Genomic DNA, 12,281 nt, shown 5'->3' with positions numbered 1-12,281 from the left:
TATATTCGAACGATAATTAATAATAAAACTGAGTAAATTATATCAACTTAAATTATAACCAAGCTACGCAACACTTACCTAACACCGTATAAAAAACAAAAACAACGACGGCAAATGCAACGCCTTATGTATAAGAAGTGAGATGTCGATCTATAAAATGCAGGCGAAACAGCAGTCCGTTTTCATTAATAATATTATAAGTACAGGTGACGCCGGCGCAATGCCACTGCCCGACGTTTGATTGCAAAAAAAAATATTTGTCAGATAGTGGCGTGATTATTTTTTTACTTTTATTTAAAGTGAATAGTTAAAACGTAAATAATCACTGAATAATTAAAAATGTGGTTTAAATTAGTATTGGTAAGTTTTTTTAATACTAATCATATGACTAAAAACACTACTCGAATAATTAAAAAATTATAGTATATTGGATTACCACTATACTACAATTTTAAGTAAAGATTAAGTTTATAATAAAAAAATATTTAAACTCAGTTATTATTTTATATATATTTTCTTCTACTAGTACCTATTCCCTAAAATATATTTTTGTTTGAAAATAATTTGCTTTTGTTGATTGTATAATTTAACTTGTTTTATTTGGCTGAAAGTTTAATAGCCTATTGCAGTTTCTTGTTTATATTTGAACTTGATTAAAGGAGTAAAAAATATGAATACAATTATAATGAGAATGCTTGGCTATTGACAAGCATGTCTTATTAGTTTCACTTTCATTTCTCTCGCGGGAACGGAGGCGGCGTTCACAAGAACTGTAACAACGGCCAGTTAAATAGGTTCTCGCGGCTTTTAATGGACTTCTGTTTACTGTATTAAAAAAAAAGATACAATCTTCAACTGATGAGTATTATGAATTTCTTAAGTAATTGAAAATTATGTAGATTAATTAACCAAACCCTATAAATAGGCAAAATGAAACCAAAATTTGACAGATATGTTTAGGAGCGTGTGGACGTAATCGAACCCCGACTGCTTGTTGCTTAGTTATCAACGCTTATTACCAGAGCTGGGCATTAACTCGTTAATCCGTTAATCGTTAATTAACGAAGTTAACATTTTGCTTAACGGATTAACTTTTAAGTTAACTTCAAAAAGTGTTAACGCTTTTGTTAACTTCCGTTAAACTCAACTTCCGTTAATAAAAGTCCGTTAATCGTTAAATTAGAAACTTGGAGACGTGCTGTCATTTTGTTTAAATTACGTGCCACGCCACGCTCGTAAGTTCAGCTATATTGGGCGACCCTCGGCGACTCGAATGGTGAACGAACGAGTTGATAATTGATATATGTGAAGTTCGCGTGCAAGTGTGATGCATCAGGGCGTCCGGGAAAGACGTGACCTATAGGACAAAATCAAAAGAAGGTTCGAAATAGTACATAAAAGCACGAGTATGTAATAGCCCACATTCCGAACGTCCGAACTCTTCGTCCCTGCAATACGACACTTTTTGAGCAACTGTATTAAAACACTTTTTTACTCGTGCTTTTTCTTTAGCTTTTCCAAACTCGTGCGTTCTCTTTCCCAACTGTCAAAATAATGTCTGTTAAAAAGAAAAACCAACCACGAAGTTTTTACAAAAAAAATCATTGAAGTTTTTATGATTCATGCAAATATTTCTAAAGAAGCTCCTAATTTTTTACAATATCAGATTTAGTGATATGATTCAATGAATTAGGTTTGGTTTCATTTTATTTCATCTCATTAAATTTCATTTTCATTTCATATCAATAAAAATAATCTACTGAAGACTTGGCTGTTTGGGCATAATTCCCTTTGTCTACCCAGAATGGGTGAAGAAAACAAAAAAAAATCTCTGTTTGTATTATTTTACGGTTGGCGCCATTTTCCAAATATTTTAGTTAGTTGCGTTTATTGTGTTTTATTATTCTATTAAATTGTTTCATTTTTTCGCAACTGTATCAAAAATAGTTGTTTAGTACACGTGCGCAACTGTCATTACAACTTGTTCCAACTATCAACCCTCACCTTCGGCTGCGCCTCGGCTCGGGTAGACATTTTGTCGGAACTCTTTGAAATGACAGGCTTTCCGCACTCGTAATGAAATATACTATAATGCATTCATACTTGTCTCTAATACTAATGTGTATATTCTATAAATATATAGTCAAATTACTATTTAAAAAAAGCAGTATGTATAATTTTGGTATGGTTAACTGTTAACGATTAACTTTAACTTGCGTTAAATTTTCGAGAATTTAACGCTTTAACGATTAACGAAGTTAATTTTTTAATTAACGAATTAACGAATTAACGATTAACGAAGTTAACTTTTCGATTAACTGTGCCCACCTGTGCTTATTACGGTTCGTACTAAACTCATCCTTAGCTGTAATACAATACATTTGATTATGAACTTACCAATGATTTATTCTTCCGTTGAGCTTGCATAGAGTGCAAAAGGTCGTCCGTCTCTTGTATGCTGCACTGCCTGGCTGTATTGGCTGTGTGGGGCTAAGTAATTTAACCTGATGACAGCATTCCCGTAAATCGTCAGCAAGATAACGAAGATACTTTATAAGAAAACTTCAGAAAGTTGAAGTAGAATGGAATTGCGAATTTGAATTAATTTAATCTAACTCTTTTTAGTTTAATTTTCGTACTGTGGGTATGGAACATAAGGACAAACTTTATTGCAATAGGTACATAAACTGTTAACATCGACCTAGTTTCTTTGTAGGGCAAATACTAAACTTTGTAAATCGATACTCGATATCGATACGCATTTTGTGGCGTGACTGAACGCTAATAAAGATATCGATGGCGACGGTCACCAGTTGATGCGAGGAGACGTCGCTACTCAATTCCTCACTTTCTAGGACAGTCCTAGAAAGTGAAATATATCCGCACCGTTAACCCCGACCACAAATTGAACCTGGCCAATTGTAATTTTTTTTACAATTGATTCCAAACTGAAATGTTCAGTCAAAAATATTACAATTTGATGTCGACAATACTTATCATACTAATATTATAAATGCGAATGTTTAGATGGATGGATGGACCTTCTAACAAACATCCAGATTCTATCAATTGTAATTTATTTTTATCTAAACATTTAATTTATCTAAAGATATCACTTAGTCTTATTTAAAACGGTATTCAGTTACGTACCCCTCTTAAGAATAGGTAGGTTTACCTTCATTTAGATATGTATTTCTTTTCACAAATTGCAGCGCGTATGGTAAGAATTTTATTATTTATTTACGACACGTTTGTCGTCAATAGAATTTTGTTGGGTACATAAGTAAATAAGGATCACTTTCTCGACGAAATAGGATTAGGTTTCTTACTACTAAAGTGTTTACTTGAAGTGCTATTTATTTGATTATATTTTCTATTAGAATATGCTATGTTTATAAACGTAACCCGGTTCTGTATTCACTACAGTGAAAGTTATAATTATTGCCTAAAAATTCGCTTTCGATTGCTTCACTATTAAAAATGGATTTTGGTTAGGTGACATATGACGCTGAACAAAAACTATCGTTATGGAACATTCCACGTTTTTGTCATTGGACATGTGCGAATTCATATTACGCTTTTCCTTTTTTTAATATTCAGACGCATGTGAATATTATGCGATGACTTACAAATAATTACTGGTGTGGTAAGAACTGTTAACACTATGAACAGTAACATGCATCAATCAAGACATAAATCGGGTTGTCCACTTAATTTGTTTATGAAAATACATACATAATAGTTACTGCTCCGACTTAATTGCTCGTCTTAGATAAATATATAGATTCATTCTTTTTCCTGCACTGAAAGTGGCTCTATTACGTAGAAAACGTAACGACCGCATGGAGGCAGGTTTGGTAAAGAAGGAAACCTCCGGTCTCATTTCCGCGAGAAACTGCCAGGTCGTTGATCAGCGGACTAATGGCCCATAGAATTATATGATCAGCAGCTTTTATGTTCTTAGAATTATTAGCACGCGTTCGTTTTATCCTAATATTTAATTAAATAATAATAGTGAATTCATTATTATCTTTAATCGATTAAAATACCTTAATATACCTTTTTAAATTACTCCAAGTAAACACGTCTGATATACGAATAGATGGTTCCCTAAATATTTATAGGTCACTTTCAGTATCCACTTAAACATAAAAAGTAATGTCTAATTGAATAATAAAAGAAAGCTTAACCCACTTTGCCAACTTACTTTTAGATTGTCAAGTAAAAAAAATTCTAACAGTTGTCAATAACCTCACTGTTCCATTTCGTTTTTTACATGATGAAGATTTTTTTTGTTTTGACACACTTTTCTTCGTCAGATGATTACGCGACATTGACGTAATAGAAAATAGACTTTGGGTTTTTATTTATTTATTACATCCGTTTGTTGATGAACGTTGCCCATTTTTAAATGACTACGACGGTACTTTAACAATACTGTTTCCGAATGCTATTTGAAAAGTAATTTGTTTTAAGCTACACGATCTATATAGAAATGTTCATTTTGTATAGTTGTTTTTTTTCTCTATTGAATAAAAAATACGATCGAATATGGGTCATAATTGTTAGTCGGATTTGTCTTATAAAATTTCCCTTGATCTTTTAAGGGACTGACCGCAGTATTATCAGTAACTTCGATTAGAGTTGAAATCGACAATGGAGAACAAAAAGATAACACTTCAGTGCATCCCCCTACTGAACATTTGCATGAGCCAGTCTACTTCGAGAATCTTGAAGACAGAACATTTCTTATTCCCCACGAGCCTGAAAAGCGTGCTCAAGTTATAATAGATGGAGCTCCGAAGCTGGCTACGTATTTGCTACCGCCATTGACTGGGAAACAATCAGACTATCAATACCAACAGAATCCTCCTGGCGAGCAAAGCGACTGGTACCCAATGACATATTTATCTCAAAACTCTCCCAATACAGTACCGATCATACTAACGGAGGTAAACGAAACTGAAGCTCTCAAATTAATAAAGAATACACGACAGCAAAAAGAGTTACAACACGAACAACCATCTGTACCAACACCGTCCACAGAATTGCAACCCCCGGCTCCGGACGCACCCAATGACTACATAGTTACTTCTCCTACTGAGGAATTAGAATATCCTAAGAATAATATACAAAGATTAAACGGCCATAGAAGTTTGGAACATCAACGTCTCACGTTCAATGGCGGTCAAAATAGATTTTTACCTCACTTCCAAAGCTTGTATAAAGAGAAATTGATCTTGCCACAAATGTTACCGTACAGCCCTCAGCTATCTAAACATAAAATACCGACGAGATTTTATCCGAAGAAATATTCTGATGGATTCAAGCCGATTCCCATCCCGATCTCAAAATATGTTGAGGATTCTAATGATGATGAAATTCCTAAAGCGAAGCCTCAGAAACCTTTTTATCCTATGTTAAGTACGAACGACGAATACCAAACGACGCCGGATGAGAAAAAAGTTTACCTTTTTGAGGAAGCTGAAAAGAAGCGCAAGGTGCAAAAAGAAAATTTAAATGAAAAGGTATTAAAAGAAAAAGAAGCATTATAGAATAGATTAAGTATTTTCCAAGTAGATAAATTCATAACTTATTGTGTTTCTGCAGGAGCCTTTGGCAGACAACAACAAGGAGGATATAAAGCTGTCGACCGCTGAGCAGCAAGCATCGGCGAGTCACAATAGATATCCTGAACGTAAGTAAAGAACAAACAAGTAAAATAGTTTTGTGTAAACAAGCTAGAGAGATTAAAAGCTAATATTAATGGAATAAAATAGAATAGAATAAGATTAATCACGGCACGGTCACGGCTTATCTCACGCGTATTTCGGTCTAGGGTATACAGGGATATAATAGAATATAGTATAATAAAATTCTGAATTGCTGATTTACTGTTGGATATTTTACTTTAGTCATCTTGTATGTTGACTTTGTATTAACTACGACATTTATCGTCAAGAGAAAGTTAAGTCACTTCACGACCGGGTACTGCATTCAATGACCAGTATTACGTGGTAATCAATTGGTGATATAATGCAGGTAGTGTTTATTATGGATCGGGTGAGCAGAATCAGCGGCCAGCATCGCAACCCGCGCCCCCTGTGCCCCCCGCGCCTGCCGAACGCACAGAGTTCCGCATGCACGGCATGAAGGGACCTCATAGTTACCAGTTCGGATACGACACAGGCAAAGGGTAAAGTATCCGTACAACATGCACTTCATTACATCATGTATACTTGTAAATCGCGTAGTTCACACGTTGTAAAGTGACCACCTCTGTCTATGGACACCTGCTATCTAAAATATTCCAGTTAATGTAACATATTATGAGATGATAAGATGCTGCTGTAATTAAGGAATATGAGTGACGATGATGGGAGATTGTGAACACAGCTTTTCCTTGTTAACATCATCATTAAAGGAAGAATAATTAAATGGTATGATATTAATAATGGTATTAAATGGTATACAATGAAAATTGAATAAGTACTAATTCAGGCAGTATTGTAGACTAACTTCGAGTTTATTCTTTTGTCGTTTATACTTGTGTTAATAAAAGTACATCAAAGGTTTTTCTTTTCAACCTTTACCCAGCTTAAGCTTAGTATACGCCACTTAATACCGAAAGGTCGACTAAATCTTTAGTTTTTCTTGAAAACTGATCGGATAACCACAAACGTATCAATTCTTTGAAAGTTTGGGCCGTATCATCAAACTTTAAATTGAACGAAAACCATTTTCATGAATAGTACCTAATCCCTAATGCCGCCTCACCTTTAAAGCGACTTGTTTTAATACATATAGCAAACACTGTTTGAAACGAAAATCTATTAGATTGCCTAACATGTCAAATAGGACACACCCAAAAAGAATTGTTTTTGTGATTATATATTACTAGCTGTCGCCCGCGACTCCGTCCGCGCGGAATTAAAAAAATATGCCTATGTATTCTTCCACACCATGTTCTACACCTACGCCAAATTACGTCAAGATCCGTTGAGCCGTTTCGGAGATACCTTCAAACAAACATCCATCCATCTAAACATTCGCTCTATAATACGCAATATTAATCTATTTTATAGTAAAAATCGTCAGTTCCGATACGAGGAACGTGACAATGACGGTCATGTGCGCGGCCACTACGGCTACATGGACAGGCACGGCAAGCTGAGGGTCGTCAACTACGACGCCGACCCCGTACACGGTTTCCGAGCTGAAACACCTGTCGAAAAAGAACAGTAAAAAGCGCCTGTTGAAAAAGAATAGTAAATTAAGCAAATCCTATTTTTAAAAATAGAGTAGGAGGCCTAGCATGAATATTTGTGTCAAGCGCCATCGTATCGTTATCGACAAAATTTGTGTTAAAAGTACAGCAAAAATCTCCTACTAATTTTAACTTAATTGAACATTAACGATACGAAGGCGCTTGTCGCAAATATTAGTTTTCGGCCCACAAGACTTTAAAAAAAATTACAGTATTACCTGTATTAAAAGTAAAGAAAGTTTTGTAAAGTAATTCGTACATTTTTCTGCTTAATTGACATGGAAACGTCCGAATTTGATTTGCAAAAGACTTAATTTGATGTTAATTTAAGCACCTTTGAATAAAAGCCATATCAGATAAATATTTTGTAATTGCAAAGAAAAAAAATGTTAAATGAAAAGCAAATGTAGAAATGTACAATTGGGGAAAGTTTAGAGCAGGGCCGATAAACCCCGATTTAAAAGTTAAGCCGTTAAAAGCTTTGACCGTGTTATATATTAAGAAAAGTTTTGGGTCTACGCTTACGTTAAAATATTAGGTGTTAAACAATAAATTGTTTTGTAGCTTGTTATTTTAATAAATGTACTCATATTTATTTATTAGTCTAAATAGTTTAATTTCAAAAGAGATAAAAAATTATTATTTTGTGTGTACGAGTAAAAAGTTGATTATAGCTTCATATTAAACAATATCACATTTATGTAGAAATAGTATGAACAAAACCATGTTATTGTTTAAGCAATATAGGTACCAACCACAATTATGAAATGATGTTAATAAATAAACGTTAATTTTAAACAATGCACTTTATTCCGTATCTTCTGCTGTCCAAGCTTTTAAATGTTGCCAACATAAAAACAGAAGGGAATTTGTTATGATAAAAGAATAATTTATTGTAATGTTAATTTATGGCGATAGTATAATAAAATGTTTAATATTACTTATGAATGTATTTTATTTTTTATTATGCAACCTCCACACAGAAAACAGACAGAAGTGGAAACAATTACGCGTTTCGACTGATGATCCCCTACTCTATCGATTAAAGATGGGCATCGCATGTGCAATTGCAGATACTAGGATTCTAGGATACTTTTATTTGTTAAAAATAAGTCTCATTAATATAGAATATTTATTCAAATAAAATTGTAGAGAAAAACAATTATGGATCAACAAATTATATAAAATGCATTTGTAATAAAGTTTTACTTAAAAGTAAAAAGAAAAAAAATGTAAAGAAAAGGAAATATAATATGGCAACACTGTAAACATAAAGACTTCGTACTTCTTAAATGATAATAATGTTTATTTAAGATCGAGTGTATCAAATGCTAAATTTTCATAAATTCTTTCGCTTATTGGAATGTGTTAAGATCACCTTTGGGAACAACTTTGGTACAATTATCGAGAGATTTCTCGACAACATCGAGCAGACTGGACGCGCCGATTCGGAACAGATCTGGTGTGATCCACTCGGGTCCGAGCTCTGTGTACACTAATACCAGCCAGTTAATGGCGTCTCTCGCTGTCTTTATACCACCAGCCGGCTTTAAACCTACCTGCATAAAAAGTACCTTGTAAAAATCATTTACTAACTCTAATAATTTTCTGGTTACAAATTACATTACAAAAAAAAAATTGGACGAATCTGATACCTTGACACCTGTCAGTTGGTAGAAGTTACGTATAGCGCGGCACATCACTAGACCGACTGGCAGGGTCGCATTCACAGCCTCTTTGCCTGTTGACGTCTTGATAAAATCAGCGCCGGCTGACATAGATATCATTGAAGCTTTGTACACCTGTGTAATTAAAATAGCTACAGATTAAAAACTTACAAAAGCTATAACTATTTTGTTTATAAGGGACCTTTTAGCTATAACTAAATTAAGGTCTTTTCAGTATGTCAGCTAGATAAGACTTATTTATAATTTTATATTATTTTACATAAAAACAATTACAATGGATGCCTTCACATAGATTAGCGATTAGATGCACTTAAATTAGCGAAAATTATTTCAGTCACAATGTAATACACAAACTTATCTTAGTTTGACCGTGATAGATTTTGAGACAATATTTGCATGGAGCATCTGTGAGGAGATCTGTGAAATACCACGACCACACACACATTAGACGGGCATGAAGTGGAAGCAATTCCGCGAAGAGTGTATGTGCCGGAGATTACAAATTTTGGTCTATGTTCCCTTCCCACCCATTACTTGTAAGGAAATGATGGGAAGGAAAAGTGGATTTGGTGGAGAAGGGGACACATATGACAGGGTAATCCTCTTTCTGTGAATCCTCTGTTAATTAAAGGTAGACAACATCTGCAATTGCAGTTGTCCATGGGTAGTGGTCGCTTTGCTATTTCATCAAAAAAATGTAGCCGCTTATTGGTTTGATTGAATAAAGGTAAAATGTTAGTATTGAACAGAATATAACATTGAAGAAATATATTGAGGATTTTAGTTTTGCCTCAATATAAAGAATGAGCAATACTCACATTTTCATAGGAACCAAGTTCACCAACACCGAGAATAACTTTTAAGTGTGCATTACCACAAGCTTGTCTCATTTGTACCACTTCATTGTACACCTCATCCCATTTGCCCATCAACACCAGACTGCGGTCTAGTACCACATCAATTTCAGTCGCCCCTTTACTGACTGCAAATTTTATCTCTTGCAATCTACTCTCCAAAGGGTACTGTCCAGATGGGAAACCTGTTGCAACTAGAAAAAAAATACAACACCAATGCGACCCTACAAATGTAAAGAGTTACATATCTTACGGAATCGTTATATTAGATGTAACTATTTTCATCTGACAAGTTGATTGAATTGTACTGTTTTAAGGTAGTTATTTTGATTTCATACTCCTTCGAATTTCGGTTTGTTTATTGTTTTAATTGCATTGTATTAATCAGTTTCTACTATAACTTTGTTAAGCTATTATAGAGCATTTTTACTACCTTACTTATTAGCTTAATACTTGTTTCATATTTAAGTCAAAAGAAAAAAATTAAGCAGTATAAATGCCTTTTACCTGATGCTATTTGTATAGTGTCAGTCAATCCCATCTGTTTTATAATATCATAGGCATCAGGTACTCTTGCAGGGTACACACAAACAGCAGCTGTTCTAAGCTTATTATTATCAATGCCCAATTTATTTAAAAGATCACATTTTAAGGGATTTGCAGCCTATGAAAAATTATAATTAAAATATTGATTCTGAATCATCAAATCAAATATTAGTAAATTTATAAAAGTTGGTTTATTGAATATATTTCAGTTGTAAGGTTTTGCAAAAAATCCATATAGACCCACTTACATAACTTAAAAATGACTAATCAGTTTTTCATTTATAAATTGAACTATATGTTGCGCATGAACCATTTTTATAGCAATTTTTACTACTAGTCTCATGATTTGGCTGGCAACACTCTTAGATGAGTAAGGTTTTAATAATAAAACTAACAATATAAAATTAATAAAAGAAAATGTCATAGAATGAGAAAAGAATCTGCAGTGATAGCTCAAACAATTTAATTATAATTTTATGCTACAAACCTTCTGACACAATCTAATTACATTGGACCTGGTATCATCTCCGGACAAAGTAGTCAAGTCAATCACAGATATAATTTGCAACAGCCATGGCTTTAATGTTTCATTTTTCACCACTGGATAGTCATTTAAAATACATCTGATTTTGTTTTCCAAGGAGTTTTTGTTGACATAAACATTGTTCATGAACTTCTCTGAAATAATATCCATAGCTGAAAGTAAACAAAATTGTTATGGTAAATACTAAAATATAAATATATTGAAACAAAAATTTGGTTTCATTTAACATGAATTTATTATATTGTCCAGTAACATTTGTGTTTCACTTATAGCACTAGTGCTTAGTTAAAAAAGATAATAAATAACTTATCAAAGAAATTATTGGCTGTCTTTGGCTTTAGATATAATATGTGATCCAACAGGGTTGGCAACAGATGGAGTGGGATAAGGCCAGGGAGATAATGATGATGATGGGATATAATATATAGAGATCTATCTTTGTTATAGTTTTAGTTTGGTAAAGTAGTAAAGAAAAAAAATTAACTCACGTAACGTTTTATTACAATTTCCTATCATACTTTAAATTAAACTTATAATCAAGCTTAATCTCAATATTCTAAAAATTATTTAATTACTCGAGACCTTGACACCAAGTATCGAACGAAAATAATGTGTATCTTATCAACGCCAACGCACAGTACGAACAACGTTTGAATTTTAGTTTTGGTTTAGATATGAATATGAATTTGTTTATACAAAGAGAAGAGAAGTCAGAAATCAACATTTGATAGTACGGTTTGACGGCTATCAAGACGTCAGTTGTCAGTTTCAAACACCGCTGATGACAAATAGCGACCTGGCTTTGGATCAAAGCCTTTTTGGCACCGAGAAATCTTTTATAAAAATACCATTCATTGATTTTCTTGTAACACTACTTATAAATATTATAATTTTTAAACATATGTATATTTAATTTAATTTCTGTTCCAGGAAATTTTGTTTTCAACAATCAACTACATGTCTTTACTCAATACAATTGTAATACTAGGTCCTTGAGAAATCAAAAAGACTGACCTCGACCTCGGGCGGCTGGAAATTGTTGGATGCGGAAGAGCAAAGGACCGCATACTGTGGAAGGCATAGGGGAAAGCATATGTTCAACAGCCGACAGACAAAGGCTGGTGATGATGATTATGATGCTCGACTGCAAAAAGAGTACCTCAAAAAGTAAATCTGCCGACATGATGGTTTCTGGAGTATGCTAAAAAAAGATAAATGAAATTAATCCTAATTAAATCGACGAGATCACGCTGTGTTCATAAAGATTTAAGTAAGACATATTTTAAGGTATTAATTTCTTAGGATAGACTTTCTTGGTTTTTAATTTATACGAGTTTAAAGTGGTAACCATATTTTCAGCCAATTAGTTCCTAAAACTCCAG

General features: G+C 33.5%; 2 protein-coding genes across 2 annotated transcripts; one reads left to right on the top strand and one right to left on the bottom strand.

Moving 5' to 3' along the window:
• Positions 1 to 333: 333 nt before the first annotated feature.
• Positions 334 to 7,255, top strand: LOC106714857. Its single transcript, XM_045678349.1, has 5 exons — positions 334 to 360; positions 4,608 to 5,528; positions 5,611 to 5,698; positions 6,043 to 6,196; positions 7,086 to 7,255. Exons 1-5 carry the CDS (start codon positions 340 to 342, stop codon positions 7,243 to 7,245), a joined length of 1,344 nt encoding a protein of 447 aa, XP_045534305.1. The 5' UTR covers positions 334 to 339; the 3' UTR covers positions 7,246 to 7,255.
• Positions 7,256 to 8,622: 1,367 nt separating this feature from the next.
• Positions 8,623 to 11,417, bottom strand: LOC106707291 (deoxyribose-phosphate aldolase). The gene is made up of 6 exons (XM_045678421.1): positions 11,388 to 11,417; positions 10,843 to 11,051; positions 10,317 to 10,473; positions 9,774 to 10,003; positions 8,923 to 9,069; positions 8,623 to 8,826 (listed from the first exon to the last, which is right to left on the bottom strand). The coding sequence occupies exons 1-6, from the start codon at positions 11,413 to 11,415 to the stop codon at positions 8,623 to 8,625; spliced, it is 975 nt and encodes a 324-aa protein (XP_045534377.1). The 5' UTR covers positions 11,416 to 11,417.
• Positions 11,418 to 12,281: the final 864 nt, after the last annotated feature.

The sequence above is a fragment of the Papilio machaon genome, chromosome 6 (genome assembly GCF_912999745.1).
Source record: "Papilio machaon chromosome 6, ilPapMach1.1, whole genome shotgun sequence".
Lineage (NCBI taxonomy): Eukaryota > Metazoa > Arthropoda > Insecta > Lepidoptera > Papilionidae > Papilio > Papilio machaon.
Note: the sequence above shows the minus strand (reverse complement) of the source record. Positions and strands in the feature narration are given on the sequence as shown.